The sequence below is a fragment of the Erigeron canadensis genome, chromosome 4, assembly GCF_010389155.1.
Source record: "Erigeron canadensis isolate Cc75 chromosome 4, C_canadensis_v1, whole genome shotgun sequence".
Classification (NCBI taxonomy): Eukaryota; Viridiplantae; Streptophyta; class Magnoliopsida; order Asterales; family Asteraceae; genus Erigeron; species Erigeron canadensis.
The window spans coordinates 25,476,531-25,494,560 of record NC_057764.1 but is presented as its reverse complement, the minus strand read 5'-3'; the positions used below and the strand labels follow the sequence as shown (position 1 = coordinate 25,494,560).

At 34.5% G+C, this 18,030-nt stretch overlaps 5 protein-coding genes across 5 annotated transcripts; 2 read left to right on the top strand and 3 right to left on the bottom strand.

The window, feature by feature from the left end:
• Positions 1–425: 425 nt before the first annotated feature.
• On the top strand, positions 426–3,673 carry LOC122595160 (riboflavin biosynthesis protein PYRD, chloroplastic). Its single transcript, XM_043767483.1, has 3 exons — positions 426–1,077; positions 1,814–2,112; positions 2,645–3,673. The coding sequence occupies exons 1-3, from the start codon at positions 679–681 to the stop codon at positions 3,237–3,239; spliced, it is 1,293 nt and encodes a 430-aa protein (XP_043623418.1). The 5' UTR covers positions 426–678; the 3' UTR covers positions 3,240–3,673.
• Positions 3,588–5,938, bottom strand: LOC122595161 (UPF0187 protein At3g61320, chloroplastic). Its single transcript, XM_043767484.1, has 4 exons — positions 5,180–5,938; positions 4,652–4,819; positions 4,344–4,550; positions 3,588–4,025 (listed from the first exon to the last, which is right to left on the bottom strand). Exons 1-4 carry the CDS (start codon positions 5,825–5,827, stop codon positions 3,810–3,812), a joined length of 1,239 nt encoding a protein of 412 aa, XP_043623419.1. The 5' UTR covers positions 5,828–5,938; the 3' UTR covers positions 3,588–3,809.
• A 416-nt stretch (positions 5,939–6,354) lies between these two features.
• Positions 6,355–7,508, bottom strand: LOC122598095. The gene is made up of 2 exons (XM_043770702.1): positions 7,282–7,508; positions 6,355–6,683 (listed from the first exon to the last, which is right to left on the bottom strand). The coding sequence occupies exons 1-2, from the start codon at positions 7,393–7,395 to the stop codon at positions 6,573–6,575; spliced, it is 225 nt and encodes a 74-aa protein (XP_043626637.1). The 5' UTR covers positions 7,396–7,508; the 3' UTR covers positions 6,355–6,572.
• Positions 7,509–9,157: 1,649 nt separating this feature from the next.
• On the top strand, positions 9,158–12,319 carry LOC122596509. The gene is made up of 3 exons (XM_043769097.1): positions 9,158–9,403; positions 11,230–11,284; positions 11,763–12,319. Exons 1-3 carry the CDS (start codon positions 9,248–9,250, stop codon positions 12,119–12,121), a joined length of 570 nt encoding a protein of 189 aa, XP_043625032.1. The 5' UTR covers positions 9,158–9,247; the 3' UTR covers positions 12,122–12,319.
• A 562-nt stretch (positions 12,320–12,881) lies between these two features.
• On the bottom strand, positions 12,882–17,967 carry LOC122595217 (serine/threonine-protein kinase BSK7-like). The gene is made up of 11 exons (XM_043767553.1): positions 17,500–17,967; positions 16,803–16,902; positions 16,468–16,682; positions 15,786–15,921; positions 15,454–15,587; positions 15,268–15,373; positions 14,761–14,846; positions 14,455–14,643; positions 14,224–14,376; positions 13,875–13,988; positions 12,882–13,428 (listed from the first exon to the last, which is right to left on the bottom strand). Exons 2-11 carry the CDS (start codon positions 16,879–16,881, stop codon positions 13,171–13,173), a joined length of 1,470 nt encoding a protein of 489 aa, XP_043623488.1. The 5' UTR covers positions 16,882–16,902; positions 17,500–17,967; the 3' UTR covers positions 12,882–13,170.
• Positions 17,968–18,030: the final 63 nt, after the last annotated feature.

Here is an 18,030-nt window from a genome sequence, read left to right as displayed (position 1 = left end):
TTAGAGCTCAAACTCGAGTTCAGATCATCCAAACCGAACGTTATCAAGGTTAATTCTAAACTTTGAGACAAACCGAACTTTATTGAGGTCAACTCCAAACTTTGAGACTCTTTTCTAGAGGATTTCTAACACTTTTTTTTTTACATATAAATATAAAGATTTATATAATTACACAATAATTTATCACCACTCATAAATAATCTGTAATAATATTATTTTTGTTTTAGAATTGTCTCAATAGTTCAAACAAATAGCAACCAATTCAACATGTAAGCTCTTCTTAAAGATATAAATGACATTCTTTTTTGTATCAGTTTCATATATTTTTATGGTGAAATGAATAAATTACAAAGTAATTTTTACTGCTCAGTGAGTGAAGTGAAACAAATAATCAGATTACTACTAGTCTACTACTGTATGCTACTCTGTGAGAGAAGGGTAGCATATATCTAGAAGGCTTAAAATGAACACATCAACAGTTTTTCATCCTGAAAGTCCTGAGCAATCCCAAACACCCCTAAAATAGTGAAACATGCACTTGGATTATTAAAATTATTTTCCGGCGAGTCTGCTCACCGGCAATCACCGGTGACACCTTTCATTTCTCCATCAATACTTCACTGCCAAATCCAGGTTTTCAAATTAAGTTTTTTTTCTTTCTACGTTATTTACAGAACAATGTATGCCCAAACACTTCAATTTTCAAATTACAATCTCAATCCCATAAAAACCCCAATTTTAAACTCTAAGACACACCCAACTAAATTCACTAAATTTGATTCATATTTGAAATTCAGATACGGGTTTTGCAATTCAGCCAAAAGGGTGTCTGAATCACCAAAAATTAGAAGAAAATATGGTGGATTAGTTGGGATTAGAATGGAAGGGGTACAGAGTAAAGATAATGATAATAGAGGTAATAATGATGATGGTTTTTATATAAGAAGGTGTGTTGAGTTAGCTAGAAAAGCTGTTGGGTGTACTAGTCCTAATCCTATGGTTGGTTGTGTTATTGTTAAAGATGGGAAAGTTGTTGGTGAAGGATTTCATCCGAAAGCCGGTCAACCTCATGCTGAGGTACTTACTCTCTATGTTTGTGATTCCATTTCTATAGTAAGAAAATAGAAAAATATCCACATTTTAGTGTTGTTATTTTCATTTTGAGTTGCTACTTGCTACATTAAATTATAGAGGAAGTTAAGGTGTTACATTTGGTGGTATGTTGAAAATTCGGTATGGAGGTTCAGTAGTAATGCTTTTAGATTTAGTTTTGTTGTGGTTATCATAATTGTTGTCTAGTTTTTTTTAATTCGCCTTAAATGTTTATTGCTGTTGAATTTCAGGTTTAAGTTGCCTGACCCTTGTCGTCAAATCACTTTATTGTTCTTTTTAAAGGAAAGGGAACTTTCTTTTGACAACTTGGTTGTGATTTTCTGTATAGACGAATACTTTGGTTGTGATAATCTGTATAGACGAATACACGAGTTCCACAATAGAAATGGGGTGCACAATCACATATTCATGGATTCTATCACTATATAAATAAGACCCGAAAGACAGCTTCTAATTGGCTTAGTTAGGATCATATAAGTCTATAAAGATCATAATCTGTGAAAATTGTTAAACTGCAATTGTTCCTTATGGAACACTATTTAAAGATCAAATCTCAATTGGATTCATGTATCTTGATAGCTCAAGAATAAGAAACGTGCAGATCAGAGTCTAAGCTTTACTAAATCATGTCAAGATATATGTGCGCATGGTTGGAGTTTTATTTGAAAGTTTAAATCTCATTTTAAATGATTTTATGCAGGTTTTTGCTCTGAGGGATGCTGGGGAACTAGCAGAAAATGCAACTGCATATGTGAGTTTAGAACCATGTAATCACTTTGGAAGGACTCCTCCATGCTCTGAAGCGTTAATCAAAGCGAGAGTAAAAAAAGTGGTGGTGGGGATGGTCGATCCAAACCCAATTGTTGCATCAAGGGGTGTTGCTAAACTACGAGATGCTGGAATTGATGTAACCGTTGGAGTTGAAGAAGAACTGTGCAAGAAGCTTAATGAGGCATGGATACATCAAATGCAAACTGGGAGTCCTTTTGTTACATTAAGGTGATTGTCTAAATTTCAGACTTAGTTCTTAGTCTTGTTTATATTAACGCTAGCAATGCACGATGAGACTCGACTGGCCGCACCCTTGCTCTGATTGAGGTGGGTCAGAACTTCTCTCCTTTCTTAGGCGAGTTGGATGCCAGCCTAGCCTTGATGTGGTAAGTTTGACTCATTCATCTGTGAATAGGATGATTTGGGTTATATTATATATGTAGTGGGTCAAACAGGTATAATAAAATAAAATGGGTTGAATAAGTTGAACAAGTCAGAAGTTTTCAAAGGTGTACTTTTAATGCATACTAATTCTTTTATTCGTATCTACATGGTATGGGAAGAAAAAAGAAACTGGAAAATATAATTGACACAAGTACTATAGAAAGTGTAATGTTCTTGACAGCAGGCATTTTGGTCAACCAAGACCGACTTTTGGCCTGTTGCCCAACCCAACAGACCTGCACATTTTGCCAACTCTAGTTATGACTACATTTATCTTGTAAAGCTATCGATTGTGATAAAGTTTCTTGAACTACAGATACTCCCTCACTATTGATGGTCACCTCTCAAAAGATCTCGGGGAAGGATCCATGGAGGCTGGCGGATACTACTCGAGGTTGTTACAAGAACATGATGCAGTCATACTTTCTTCAAAATCATTAGACAAATATCCACTTCCTGAATCCAAAGAACCCAAATCCAGCCATCCACTTTATATAATAGTTGCAAAACATCCAGATCCCGTGATCCAGATCCCAAATCTTACCTCCGAAGAAGCGAGTTCAAAAGTGATTATAATAACAGACCAAGAGGCAAATGTGAGAAGTGAACAGGGGATTGAGACAATGGTTTTGGACAACTTGCAGTTAACGACAATCATGAAGAATCTGAAAGGTCGGGGCCTGTGCAGTGTATTGCTGGATTTAAGAGGGGGATTTGGTGATTTTGAAGAAATTTTAAACGGGGTCGAGGGAAACTTGTTGCAGAAGTTGGTGGTGGAAATGTTGCCAGTTTGGGGTGAGAGCAAAAAAGATGCAGCCCTTGAGGCAATAATGACTACCCAAAGAGCAGGATTGAAGAATTTTGAACCTAAAAAAGATGGTAAAAGTGTATTATTGGAGGGTTATTTTTAGTGGGGATAACTGATTCTAATGGGACACACTGGATCAATCTATTTGACCAATTTAACGGGGAAGTAATTGGTTTGTCAAGTCTTTGTAGAATGTTTCAACTTGACGGAAGCTTTTATTGGTAACCCTGAAAGGGTTAAGACTCTTTGATATGGTGTCATCTTTTTATGTTTCTATCAATCGATCTAACTGACTAGTGGTTTTAGAAGTCACTGCAAGTCTGACACATCCTTGTCGAAAAACATAAGAATTTGAGGATGAAACCTTCCCTCTGTAACCATTTCAAAATAGTAGCTGGTACAGAAACAGTCACTTTTCAGTTTCCTAATTTATAAATGTAAGTGGTGATCGTGATAAAGAGCATATGTATTTTGCTAACTTGTTACATTATTCCTCATATGAACAAATATTTACAGATGCTATAATGATTGGAGATACAATCTATGGTATAACATTGACAGCAGTGACTTTCGTATTCCTGTGGTCTATTTGTGACTGTTCATCCATTGCTTTTTACCATACATGTTGCACCACTTTCTTGAATAATTCTATCATATGAGAATATGAGATGCATCAGATCTTTATGTTAGGCCAGATACTTTTGCCACCTCCTGAACTTGGATACCCGTTTGTCGACTGCTTTCTAGCAGCATGATCCTCCTTTTTCAATTCAAGTACTTCTTTAATCGTCTTCTCACTGGTTAATGCTTCTTGGACATTGTCGTAAACCAATTTGCACAGCTCATCTAGAGCAAGCATAGGGAAGGGTTCTTCAATGAGAACACCCACCTACAAATATATTTCAGATTTAGAGAAAATCTATCATCTATATTCTATAGTAGTTATATACAGAGATCACAAGTCTTTCTATGGTAAATTTGACTATTGAGCTCAAATCTATAGTTTCTAAAAGTTAAAGTTGATATCATGATGTAAAGTTTTGACACCAAAATTGTTATACATATCATGCTTCTGTAAAACATGAGCATGTTTCTTAAAAGTTACTCCTGCAGACCCATTTATATTATCTACCTTCTACTTCCATTTTATACAAAAGTCAAAGTGCACTCTATTCATTTTGGAACATGGAAAATAGATAAGCAAAACCTCTTCAATGCAGAATAAAGAAGCAGCGCTGATGAAAGTTGCTGGAACCACAATCCAGTGGCAATCATCCCATAGAATTATGGGAAGGGTAAGGTGCCATAGAACAAGAAATCTTGAGGTCAAACGAGTGTAAGAAAGCGGGATAGGTATGCTTGTGATTTGCTCACAAACACAAATACCTTCATGGAAGCACGTTACTTTCGATTCCTGACATTTCATTAGCACAAGATTACATTCCATAACTTCTAAAAAGGAGATTTCAACTTTATGAGGACAGAATAGTGACTTTGAAATGGATTACTACTTACTAGTGTAGTTCTTGTTGGTGACTCCAAGTTCAGCAATTGGAGACTTTGAGAGATGAACTGAATAAGGCAACGTGGGCGATGATTTGAATTGAGAACTACTGCTAGATCATCATCCTCAAGGAGATTCTTCAGGTCTCTTCCTGTGTCAGATCCATGAATCAAATGGCACTGCAGTTGACTACAAAAGTCAGCACATATCTCCAAATTGGAAGCCATTCCACTACTTTCCAAACTTTTTACTCTCATGAGCATTGCTACTCTTTCAGTAAAATTTGGTAACCTGGTTTTCTATTTCAATAAAAAGAACCGAATTTGACAATACAATCTGAATCTACTGCTTTCTTAATTCAAAATAGACATGGGTTCTTTATTCATTTTTAACACTTCAAAGAACCAAAAGTCCAAAACACGAAAGTATCAAAATTTAAGGAACTTTTAAAGAAACCATATTCTGAAGCTAAAAAAAGTTGCTAACTTTGACTTCACAAGTAAAAGCATTATAACTAAATTCTGGAATAGAAGACTAACCTTAAGAGCAACAGGGAAAGCCAAAATATACTGCAAAAGCGCCAGTTTCAACACGGAATCAGTCTCCACACTAACAATCACTTGCCTAGCAAAATCATTAGTCCCTGAAATCACTTTAGTCCAAGCCTTCCTCCCCTCTTCAAATCTCGAATAAGAAGCTTCAGTTCTAAAAACCAACAAAAGCGCCAAAGCAGGCGCAGTCAACTGATAAGGCAAAGAAGAAGCTCTCAAAGTCGGAAAAAACTCGGGCAACAAATCCCAAAACACCGCAGTATTGTAACTCGCCACCACCACAGCCACCGCAGTAAAGGCAGTCACTGGGGGCACCAATGACAAAATCACCCTAGAACTCAAACTAGACAACAAATGCCTAATATGTCTATATGAGCTTCTATGTTCAACCCAATCTTGATGCTTATAAAGTGGTCTAGTTTGTTTCATACGGCTTTCTTTTATTGCATCGGCCCAATCAGGGATAACCCGAAGGATTGAGATTAAATTAAAAGATGATGGTTGAGAAGATGGTGGATTCGGGCTTTGGGAACAAAAGACTTTACATGGTTTTGATGGGAATTTGAAAGGTGTTTTTCGGGGAAAGTGTGACGGCGAATATGGTGTGATATGAAATGAAGATTTTGAGATGGCCATCAAGGGATTTTAGTGTTGGGGTTTTAGGGGAAGTAAAGATTCTGGACATTGTTTAAGGAAGTAAAAGAGAGCAGGGGTTGAGGTTGTTTTTAGTCAGGGAGAGAGAGTGGATGGTTGTTAAAAGACAGTTATGTGAAGGAGGTTTTTCTGAATATATTTTGCATTATTTTAAGATAAATATCTTATAATAAAAATATTCCATATTCTTTTGTCAAATGTTATTTCTCAACGAGTATATTCTTTGTAAATTTGTACTCCTAGGATTTTGCTAGTCGTAACACTATCGTGTTTAAAGATTTCGAATGGTTGATATCTTTAAGGATTACTGAATGACATTAAAACATAAAAGAACGCAAAGCACAGTGTGGTATCAATGCCGCAGTATGGTTGGGGCTATGGTCTCAGACCACCAGCGTAGAGATCATAACGTTAGTTTGTGAAGGGTTTCTAGTTTGGTCTGCTAAATGTCAATTTCAGCAACTTGTTGAACCGAATTGTTGAAGTTTTCCAAATGCACAGATAAAATGTAACAAAAACAGGAACCATCATATTAAGAGGTCTATAAAAGGGGAGTTTTTTCAGAGAGTATTTCGCTTCTAATACCCAAAAAAGAGGTCTGTGATTACAAGAACAACCAAGGTTTACAAAGTAAGAAACTCAGAATTTACATCTACATTGGTTTAAGATTCACATTCTACGGACAGTCAACGTCACAGGGAACGTGGGTTGCATTTTCTCAAACATATTAAGGGTGTTTCTCTGATGCAGCACCGCTGGTTGGCTTTTCGGCTTCTTGCTTAGATCCAACGAAGAAATTCTTGACCGATTGCTCTGCAGATTGTATCGCATCCTTGATCTATTATTATTTAACAAACATATTAGATACATTAAACCGAATCAAGAGTTTATGACTACGGAGCAAGACTTGAATCAGGTGGTTAACATCTTTGCCTCTACAGACAGAGGTCAAGGCTTCTATCCTTACTCCTTGCAAGGCCGGAAGTCATTTTCTATCTTAGATAGAACCTGAAAGCAATCTCTATGTGTTAGGGGTAAGACAGTCTACATCCCAACCTCCCCTATACACCATCATAGACAGTATCGGGAGCTTGGGATCCATAACCTATGGAAGCCGATATTGGTAGTTACTTACTTACAATAGTTTATGACTAAAATGGGGAATATCAACAGATTTACATGATAATCATAGCAATAAAATAAACAAAACATGGGATATACATGGTAGTAGTCAGTCAGACAGTCAGTAGTACACTTCCTATGTTCCTTCCTTCGAATCTAGAATTTGAAACAAGCTCTAACCATTACTTACAGATAACTTCATAAATAAACTTTTAATTTTTCCAAATATCAAAATGGGAACTTGACAAAAAAAATGAAAAATAAATGAAAAAGCATAAAAGAAAGAAAGAGGGGGAATGGATAAGGATGCATACGGGATCAAGAACATTCGGTTGAGGGCCATAGTCAGCGGTCAAGAGGAAATAAGCGGCAGTGACGGTTGCAATCATTGTTGTTCTTCTCACCACTTTCTCTGTCTGCCGATTCATCCTTCCAGCCTGCTTATTATTATTCTCTTCTTTCAAAGTGTGTTTGGTGAACAAAAAATGTACCAGTAAATTCGATTTTTCTAGGGGAGAGAAGAAAGGAACGGAAATATCATCTACAAGGTGCTTGACCTAGAATTTGACCAAATTTACTTATTTATTCATTAATCTTTAGGCTTATTTTCTTAATTTATTACAATTACTAGCACGTTACCCGCACAATGCGGCACTAGTTGAGGCGGCGACGATGTGATGGTGGGGACGACCGTGGTGGTACATGAGGCGTCAAGTGGTGTCAATAATTGATGTAATGATTAATGAAGATATTTTAAAAGATAAAGGATTGATAGTGTAATTTAATTATTAATGTTACAGGGTATATGAAAATATTTTAAATATGCTAAATATAAATATTACATATTTTCAATATTTCTAAAAATAAATTGTTATTTTTTTATGATATAATAGTCTATTACAAGTATTATATTCATATGTTTACCGTTAGTATAAAATTTTAAGCCTAACAAAAATATAAACCAAAAACCACCTTTCAAAAACAAAACGATAAATATTTAACATTGACCAATCACTTGTTATTGGACTCTCATAACATGGTGCCACAAGGAAACATCCAATCCGGAATTAATCGTGTTTTCCTTTTAGACAACACACAATTGATAGATCAAGTTTTTGTTAGAAATCACTACAAATCTTTCAAATACCTAATCAGACAACCAAAAATATTTTCGATTATTTCTTATAACTTTAAATAAAGCTTAAAATCGTGAAATGATGTATTAAAAGTATAAGAATCGAAGCCAATAATTATTTAAGGATGATCACACACGTTGATGTAGCTAAGAGTCAAGTTTATCTCTATACATTTTTATTTACAATCTCTCTTCCTTTATTTACATTTCATTCCTTTCTTTGCTTTAAGTTAATAAAGAGGGCGATAATATATGCAATATAACACTTCCATCTCAAGTGCGGTTAATGATATAATTAGAAGCGTATTCAAATGGCAAAAGAACAATAGATTAAATCAAAGACCAAAATCATTGACAAAACATCAAATTCTTATAACTCAATAATAATCAACCCTACATTACAATAACGAAGGACCCCTATTTATATTAACCATAACATTATTTAACCAGGAAACAAATCAATCTATAATTATCTAATAAAATAAAGAGATAACTTACAAAAATAAAAGATAACAATACAACTTATTAAAATAAAAGATAACTTAAATTGAACCCAATAAGAGATCGGGTCGAGTTATGGGTCTCCTGCATCAGTTAAGATGGTCAAGCCAAAATATCAGTGTTGATGGAAGAGATTATGATTGAGATCTACAATATATCCATGTTTTAATTATGTGCAAATAGAGTAGTATGAAAATCAACGCATTAATACTATCGAACTACAAGTAGTTGTTATGTTTTTAGTTTCCTTGGTTTAGATGTTTTTACAAACAATAATTTCATACATCGTTTATTTTGTATTGTCCGGTATTTTGTAAAAAAAGGAAAGATTATTATTGTCGGGTGCATGACTTGGGGGCATAATTATATATTTTTGATTTGGGAAAAGATTAGATAAAACATGCGGTACTTATCTTATATTTATTAAATTCAAAAATTTAATAGGTAACTTTTTTTAAAATGACATCCCTAAGCATGCAATAATCATTTTTCCTTTTTTCCTTTCGATTTTTCCATTTCTATCTTTGGAATTTATTAGTAAGCTGAAGTCCAGAGTCAACCCATCTATACGTAATCGTGTTCCATCACCCTCACAAGTCAGAACTCAGAAGTAAAAAACCCCTTTAGAAAAATTTCAGCCAAAAATGGAAATCCAAAATAGTAATAATACTTCTGCTGCTCAAACAAATGTCAGAAAGCGAAGCATAACTGATATGACCACCGCCATTAATAACATCCACCACTCAAATTGCTTCAAGATTCGCGCCCTTATTAAAGATCTTCGCCCCCATTTTCTCCAGGTTTCAAATCAAGCCATAATTATTTGTATTTATGAACCCTTGTTTCATTTTTATATTTAAGTATTAATATTAATATTACTATATGCCATTTTGTGATAAAAATTAGGGCTTTATTATCTTTATGCATTATCTTTATGATTTTCTTAGGTTTCTTGCATTTGAACATTTGTTAGTTTCATTAGGAGAAAGAGGGTTTATAATGTGTTGTGTTAGAGTACGGCATATCGAACGCGATACAGAATTATAACTTGAAAAGGGGATAACTAGATACTGAGGCTGATAGAATTAATCTTGTTTCGGACCCGGCTCGATAGGTTTACTTTATGTTTTTAGGGTTGTATGGTTATAGGTTATCATCATGTCAAATTTCAATAAATATGGATCATCTTAATCGGAACAGGCAAACGTTAAACCCTTGTGTTCTCGTTTTTATATTTTGTTTGTATTTTTGCGTTGTCACTCCACGTGTAATGTGTTTGAACTAAATTTGTTCTCCTCCTCCCTCTGTCCTAAAAAAGATGCAAAATTTTTCTCTTCAGGGTGTATATTGCTTGTGAAGCTAGAGTTTCTTGTTTACATTGTTGATACTTTGTGATTAATCGTTGTTGAAGTGGTGTGTTACACACTTAACTAATAATCGAATAATTTAACATACGATGAGTAGTCAAAATTTGGTGGGGTTATACGTTGTTATACTGTGTGGACTTTTCTTTAATGTCGTTTGTGTAAGGTTTTGGTGCGACTGATTTAAGAATCAATTATCGTAGTCAACTTTTTATGTTAGTATTAGATTAAATTCATGTCACCTTTTAAGTCCATGAGGGAAAGATAGAATTTTGGATATTCAAGCTCCTATAATACCTATAATGACTAATGTTATACGAAAAGCTTAAGATTCGTGAGGTGGCAAACTTACTAGATTGGAGAGAGTATGATGTATTCCTGAATCTTCAATGTATTCAATCATCTGTTTGAAACATCATTCTTTTAAAATACACTAAAGATATATACATTGCATATAACACCACACAAATTCAGTAATATGTCAGTCAACCTGTCAATATATATGATGTTTGAGTTTGATATGAATCTTAATTCTATTACAGTTTTTTTTTTTTTAAACGGTATTCTAATCTACTTCTACTCCTAAATTACACGCATGCCTGGGATGAAACACAGGACTCTCGAAAAATCCCTATTAATCCACCCTCACAAATGTGGGAACTGAGACTCAAACCAGGTGGATCCCCCCAAGGTCAAAGTTCTTACCAATGGGCCACCAACCCCATTGACTTAATTCTATTACATTTAATATATGTACCTCATCATATTTAAGCAAATTTAGATTTGGGTATGATCTCATCGGATACATATCTGACCTTTTTATACTCCTAACTACAGTCCATTTATTTTAACCTTGTTTGCTTTAAAAGAATTATACAAAGAGCCATTGTACTGTAAACCTGTAATTAAACTAAATAACTACTAAAAACTGTCTTAACCTTGTAATTTTTTATTAAAGAACTGATCAGCATAGTAAGAAGCTGTTAAAGAATTTGTTATGTTAATTACTAAGAACCTCCATTTCTATTTTGGGAGGTGCACAACTTTGAGTTTTGAAAATAAAAAATTGGACTCTAAATGGATATTTTGTGTAGTCTTTGTCCTACATAGAAAGGGTATTTCAAGAACAAGTATCTGTCGGTTGATCCAGGCGGTTTTGCACTAACTCACAGCAAAGTAGTTGTACTGCGTATTAATTGTGTTTCAGTGTTTGATTAAAATATCCTGCATAAAGTTTCTAATTGATTTTGTTCATCTTAAAGGTTCTCCGGACTCCAGATTTTCAGACTTCCAAATCTGCTGTCGAAATTAACCAGCGTAAGTCTGCATCACAGAATCTTACACATGATTTCATTTACGGTTTTTTCAGTCCCTTTTATGTGTAAGTAGAGGTAACCACTTCTAACCCATTTAGTCTAAATGGCTCGACTTGGCTGGTTTTATCTCGAACAAGTCAAATTGGTCGAGTTTAAAAACTTGCCTGACAATGAAAAACTCAAATGGCTCAGGTGGGTTAAGAGTCGCCAAGGGTACCAATCAAATATTTCAAACATCTTGCCTCAAATTATCCAGACAAGTTAAACTCTATTTGAATAGTATAGCTAATCATATTTTATATATTTTTACTATGATGATCTAAGAAGTTATAAAAGGAGGACAGAAAATGGTTACCTGACCTGACTTTTTTTAAAAATTACCTGTTAAACCCGTTACCCAATCCACCTGCCCGCCCATTTTGCCACTTCCACTATGTAGTTTTCATTGAATCCTAACCTCATAAAACTATATTCTGTAGAAATGAAGCTTTTGATGAAGCTATATGAAGAGATGACATCAAATACGGTCACTTTGGATAAAAGTAACACTGTAGCTGATGGAGGTCATGATCAGAAAAAAACAACAGATGTTAAACCCTCAGAGCCTCCAATAGAGAAGGAGAAAAATTTTATCAGAAAATCTTCAGAAGAGAGACCTGCTTCTGATAAACAAGTATCACAGGGTAGCTACATTGTTGGAGGCTCGGCTTTTGGTTGGAATTTCATCATGTACCCGACCAGCCAATTGTCAGCATATTATGGCAGAACCAAAGAGGACTTCCGGGCAGCTAATCCCATACCGACAACCTTACCTACAACCTTACCAGAAGAAGCTTAGTTAACACATTAGTTTTGATTTAGACAAGAAGATTAAACCATATTAACATACAACCTGATGTTTGTTTTGTTGCGGTAATTTAACTCTGGGATAGTATGCTTCTTGGGTCAATGACTGTGCATCGATGGTTTGTTTACTTGTCTACTTAACTATGTGTAATGAATGTAACATTGATGAATAAGTTCTTGTTTTTTTCTATGGTGTTTTCTTGATTAGTTTCAACTCTATCGAGTATTCCTTGCTTTGTGGGTTGTAATTTACGTATATGTTTTATGTTTATTTCTTGTTTTGTGATCTTTTTAAGGGAATGATAAACAATTAAACATTAGCCCCGAATTTGTGTTTTGTCCTCATGTTTTCATCTTGTTTTGTGATCTTTTTAAGGGAATGATAAACATTAGCCCCGATTTGTGTTTTGTCCTCATGTTTGCATAGCTGAGCATTTTTTCGCCTCACTTCTTGATTTGTCAGATGTCATTCCATGAATACAACTTTCAAATCTGGCAATTTCATTTCGGACTCCTCCATGTTGATGAATTGCTCAAGAACACAAGGGATGGCCAAATCTGCTTCCAAATTCAATTGGTTTGTGATTTGGAAGCTGAAATTTTAACTTCATAACCCAAACAGTGCATAGTTTGTCAAAGTTATGGGGTGTTTTTTAAGATCATGGAATAAGTAGCAAATAGACAGTTCAATTTTGTCTAGTGCGGTTAAGTAACAATAATACGAATTACAATGAACCAAAGGGCTGTGTTACTAAACCGAAACAAAAGCCATAACTTTTTATACACAAACTAAAGCTAACTGGGTTCTTGCTTTACATTCAAATGTTCAACAAAAAAGAATGCAACTTTTTCTATTTCAATCTTCTCAGAACCATAAATTACTAATAACATATGAAAAAATTAAAAGCCGAAAATGACACAAAAAAGAGGGTAAACTTTCCACTCTGTGATCATCACTGTGTCCAAGCATTCAGTCGAATTTTAACATTAAGTCAACGAGAGACCATGGAGATTTACTACCAAAAGATATTGACAAGTTGATCATTGACCATTGGTGGTGGCTGTGGCTCTCTTGGCTTCAAGGGTTGCAGCCTCTTTGAGTGCCATATGTGCTTCGTTTTCCATTTTAAGGGCGAAAAGTGAGGCAGCTTGTAGATAGGAAGCTATATGCCATACGGGTGACACCACTTGAGCCTGCATTGCATCATTCAATGCTTCTTGAGGCATGTCATTCATGAGGTAAGATAGACTACGTCGAGCATATACAGTTGGTGACACCATTGGTCCATGCTCAATGAACTGCACAAATCGTCAAATCCATACATAAATTAGTTTGTATAAACTTGTACAGCTATTTTAGAGTTATGAGTTAGAAAAAACAATCAAATGTTGATCATACTTTGTACATCAGTACTTGTACGGTTATGAGTAGGTAATGAAAATAGGTTTAGTATTAAGTGGCTAGAGTGCATATGAGTATGGCCACCGCTACTCATTAGACTTTTAAATAAGAGTCCAACACGTTCATTAACCTACACATATCAGCACTTGTACAAAACATGTAGGCAATGCACATTCTCACAAAAAGATTTTCACTGCATAGCGCAAAGGTCTAGTTGCAGAAAACAGTGGGTTTTCCCCAATTCAATAATTCAGATGGATATTTTAGACATTCCCATATATAGCATGCAATTACCATTTACACAAAATGTGAGAAATTTTGAAAATGTGTAGGAGAACAAAACCTGAGAATAGCACTCTATTGCATCCTTGAACTCCTTGTGCCGGAATGCCATATCACCCTTTTTCTTTGAATTTAATGACTCTTGCATTTGATCGGTCCACATTTGAAATGAGAGCTGTAACAACAAAGTAATACTACACATCAAATAAAATCAAGATCCGAAACTCGAATACAATCGTAAAAGACGCATTTTCTCTATTTATCTAGTTTGGCTTTTTCTTAATAGCAGTTGACTGACCTCATTTGTTACACATCAAATAAAATCAAGATCCGAAACTCGAATACAATCGTAAAAGACGCATTTTCTCTATTTATCTAGTTTGGCTTTTTCTTAATAGCAGTTGACTGACCTCATTTGTTTGCCCTTCATCATCTTTATATGAAACTGTTTCTAAAATTTCATGTATTGCAGTCAGATCCATTCTCAAGCAAGCTTCACCAAGTGGGGATCGAGGCGAAAATGAACTTGAGGCCGGGATTCCCATCAAGACATACGAAGGTACCTGAAATTATTAAAGGGTACTTAAGACATCTGACTACAGTCATACACTATTATGTGAGTGAAAAGATAGTCAACTAACCTCGGTTTCCTTTTGAAGAACAGTCAAGGAAGCTACCAGTGACTTTGGATTTGGGCGTTCTCGGGGTTCATATTGCAAACAACGGGAAGCCAAACGTACCAACTCGGTTCCATCATCATTAGAAAATTGTCCTTCCAAACATGAATCCGTAAGCATTTGAAGATTACGATCCCTTATAAGGTCAAGAGCCTGAAACCAATCATTACATACATTTCATACATATAAACATTGACACACACAAATCTAAGGGTACATATATACAACCCACACAAACAAACAATGAGAGACTGGAGGAAGTATTCTTACATGGCTTGGAGGAATGTGTTTTCCACTAAGAAGGTCAAGCAAAAGAGTCCCAAAGCTATATATCACACTTTCTGGGGTCACTCGTCCTATATGAATAAAAAAAATAGATGCAAATAAGACATCTGCACAACAAACTTGTAAAGCGCGGATAGGAATCCTACCAAAACACAAATGCAACAGTTTAACACTCAAACACCAGGCAAAATGAAAGCTCAATCCATGCTTTAGCAAAAACAAACTTAAAAAAGGTCTAGACTCTAGTCAAATATCAAAATTCAATCCTTTTGACCTCAAAAAACGAAATGCATCGCCTTCTTGAGGCATAACTTAGAATTGAAATGAGAAAGAATAACTAATTGCTAGATTTTAGTTAAAGCATCAAAACAACAAACTTAGAAGAATGCATTACAAGACGAAAGCTAAAAAGATCAAAACCCCTTGACCTAATAATTCATTATTTCTCATTTCGGAATATTAATAAATAACTAAATGGAAACAAGAAAATACCAGTTCTCAAATACTCGGGAGGAGTAAAAGCAAGGTTCGTGCTATAGCTTTTTCCATCCCGACTATTCTTCATCAAGCCAAAACATGAAAGTCTAGGATTACCTTCCTGCAAGATTCAAAAGAATGAATATCAGAATCCATATTGAAGATTTGGTTTAAAAATGAGCTTAATACTGAAATATTCACCTCATCAAACAAAACTCTATAAGCATTGAGATCGTGATAAAGAGCACGACCTTTACTTGTACAATATTCAAGAGCTTCGGCTAAATGCAAGACCACACGTAACCTCATTGCCCATTTCATTGGCTGTGACTCCCCTGAACCAATATTTTACTTTTCATTACTATCTGTAGACGAGGCTTGTATATAAAGTTAAAAAAGTTAAGAATGAGTGACTTTAAACAAGTTAACGAAATGGTGCAGCAAAAAGTCAAAAGTAAGATAGGTTGAAAACATATATACATATGTCAATCACGGTAAAAAGAAATGGTGAGAACAACAATAAACGTGCTTACAGTGAAAAAGATGTTTTGCTAGTGTGTTATTTGGCAAATACTCAGCCACAAGTAGCCGTTCATCGTGTTCACAACAGCAACCAAGAAGATTAGCCAGCCTGACATTACGGAGTTGTCCAACAGATTTTGCTTCTTCCTGATGTTCCAACAGTCGAATTCTCACAATTTAGGATCAATACTGGTAATCAAACTAAAAGTTGTGATAATATTTATACCACATTTAGAGGTGGCAATTTCTCAATTCCTTGGTAAATAGGTCAATTGGATCTTGGGTCAAATGGAAACAGGTCAAACAGGTCATACCAGTTCAAAGTCCCAAGATGTATTGAAAGTAAATAAAAACTTCATATCTATAAGAACTAGATTATCATATATAAAAATATATATTTATATAAAGCTCAAAAATGTTTATGGTCTGACGCGGCCTGACCCATTTCACCCTTGCAGTAAGCTTCAAAAGTTTCGACCTAAACCTGATCGACAATAGATTATCATATTGTACTGTGTCTTTGTGGATCCAAATAATGTAAAAAGTGGTTACAGCAGCTAGAATGATGAGTTTACTATTTTATTCAATGTCTGTATGGTTTTACTATTATAGCAGGACTGGCCTTCCATCTATAAATCTACCACGGAACTCATAACATATGACAATACCGTTAGCACATAGTGAATTACGTACCAAAAATTGTCGGGAATCAGGCCAAGCTGAACGGTTAAAACGTTTAACTGCTATCCTCACTTGATTCTCGAGTTTCCCTTTATAGACAACATTTGGAGCCTTCTCACCATGTTCAGATACAATGTTTTCGACAGCAAAACCCGATGTTGCATTTTTAAGTTGCTCAAAAGAAAATTCTTTGAATGCAGGCAAGTTACCAGCTTCCTCTTCATTCCCTATCAACAAGAAAAATGCATCTAATAAATTTCATTTTATATAATCAACATTGAATTCCTATTATCCCTGTTTCAGAATTTACGATATAAGTGTTTAACGGAATCTAATGAAATACATACCACCATTCGGATCTTCAAGTATCGATGATTTGTTTGGTGAAACTAGACATGGAATGAGCTTGGTGCAAAACGAACCCATGTTGCGAAAAGTAAACAGTACCTATATTTAATGATAAATTGTAAATTAAAATAATATTCAAGATAAGAACCATAACTTAAACAATAATACAGATCAGTCATCAGTCAATCCTTTTTTTCGCAATTTGAAATGTCCATAGAGTCAAAAATAAAAGGAAAAAAATAACCCTGCTACTAACCATAATACTTGCTAAAATGCAAAAAGAAAGACTAAAAACAACCATATATACAGCCTTATATTTGCATAAAAAATTCAAATCACTTTGTCATACATTATATGCAGACACTCTTGTATCTACCCAGTTTAAGTACATTTACTCAAAATTTCCATCAACTGTTCAAATCCTCAACTAGATTGATGTTTAGCCAACATTAACACAATAGCATCAAGTAAATTACATACACAGAAAACAAAGATTCTTGTTCCATGTTTAAACAGCAAAGACTTGAACAGGGTCTTATCTATGTAAAAAAAGCAGAAATAACTTCAGGTTTTCTAAGCTAATTACAGTATACATAACATATACAAAACCAAAATTAGAATACCAAGATTTAAGCTTTATAACATAAAGTAAAAAGTACACAAAGGAAAAAACAAAATTCAGCATAAAAATCTTACCTTTTTGTTGAACAATTCTTGAATTTGTTCTAATTAAATAGTACCCAAATGGTTTCTAGAAAAAAGTCAACCTTTACTTGCTAACAGGAAAAAAAAAAGCCTAATTGGTGGCTTTAAATCTTTTCAGAAAGTCAAAATTAAATCCCTTTTTTCTAGATCAAAAACCCCAATTTAGGGTTCCCACAAGATCCACATTTTCACCTCAAGAATCAAGAATGCCCCCTCAAAAACAAATTCTTGAGACTAAAGTTAATAATTCATGAAAAGATTCAAAATTTAGTGTTTTTGGGAAACAAAAAACAAGAAATTTAGAGAAAAAAGAAATGGGCCTTTTTTTATTGTGTTGAGAGTGTATGAAAGTTTGAGAAAATAAAAACCCAATTACAAGATCCTAGATTGATATGTATAGAACATACATTCAAGCTGAAAACACACAATTAGAGATTTTGATATCTTATTGGTTGAGATCTTTCATAATCTTCTTTGAAGTAAGAAGTAGTAGTAATGTAGTTGGCCTTTTTATAGTTTGTA

Coding starts and splice junctions, on each gene's coding strand:
- LOC122595217 (XM_043767553.1), bottom strand. CDS start 16,881: ATGGGTTCGTTTTGCACCAAGCTCATTCCATGTCTAGTTTCACCAAAC. Junction 14,644..14,760: donor AACACATTCCTCCAAGCCAT/GTAAGAATACTT, acceptor GATTGGTTTCAG/GCTCTTGACCTTATAAGGGA. Junction 14,377..14,454: donor TTCTTCAAAAGGAAACCGAG/GTTAGTTGACTA, acceptor TAATAATTTCAG/GTACCTTCGTATGTCTTGAT.
- LOC122595161 (XM_043767484.1), bottom strand. CDS start 5,827: ATGGCCATCTCAAAATCTTCATTTCATATCACACCATATTCGCCGTCA. Junction 4,820..5,179: donor CTTTCCCTGTTGCTCTTAAG/GTTAGTCTTCTA, acceptor AGTCAACTGCAG/TGCCATTTGATTCATGGATC. Junction 4,551..4,651: donor CACCAACAAGAACTACACTA/GTAAGTAGTAAT, acceptor ATGAAATGTCAG/GAATCGAAAGTAACGTGCTT.
- LOC122596509 (XM_043769097.1), top strand. CDS start 9,248: ATGGAAATCCAAAATAGTAATAATACTTCTGCTGCTCAAACAAATGTC. Junction 9,404..11,229: donor TTCGCCCCCATTTTCTCCAG/GTTTCAAATCAA, acceptor TTCATCTTAAAG/GTTCTCCGGACTCCAGATTT. Junction 11,285..11,762: donor TGCTGTCGAAATTAACCAGC/GTAAGTCTGCAT, acceptor TATATTCTGTAG/AAATGAAGCTTTTGATGAAG.
- LOC122595160 (XM_043767483.1), top strand. CDS start 679: ATGTATGCCCAAACACTTCAATTTTCAAATTACAATCTCAATCCCATA. Junction 1,078..1,813: donor CCGGTCAACCTCATGCTGAG/GTACTTACTCTC, acceptor GATTTTATGCAG/GTTTTTGCTCTGAGGGATGC. Junction 2,113..2,644: donor AGTCCTTTTGTTACATTAAG/GTGATTGTCTAA, acceptor CTTGAACTACAG/ATACTCCCTCACTATTGATG.
- LOC122598095 (XM_043770702.1), bottom strand. CDS start 7,395: ATGAATCGGCAGACAGAGAAAGTGGTGAGAAGAACAACAATGATTGCA. Junction 6,684..7,281: donor AACCGAATGTTCTTGATCCC/GTATGCATCCTT, acceptor AAATAATAATAG/ATCAAGGATGCGATACAATC.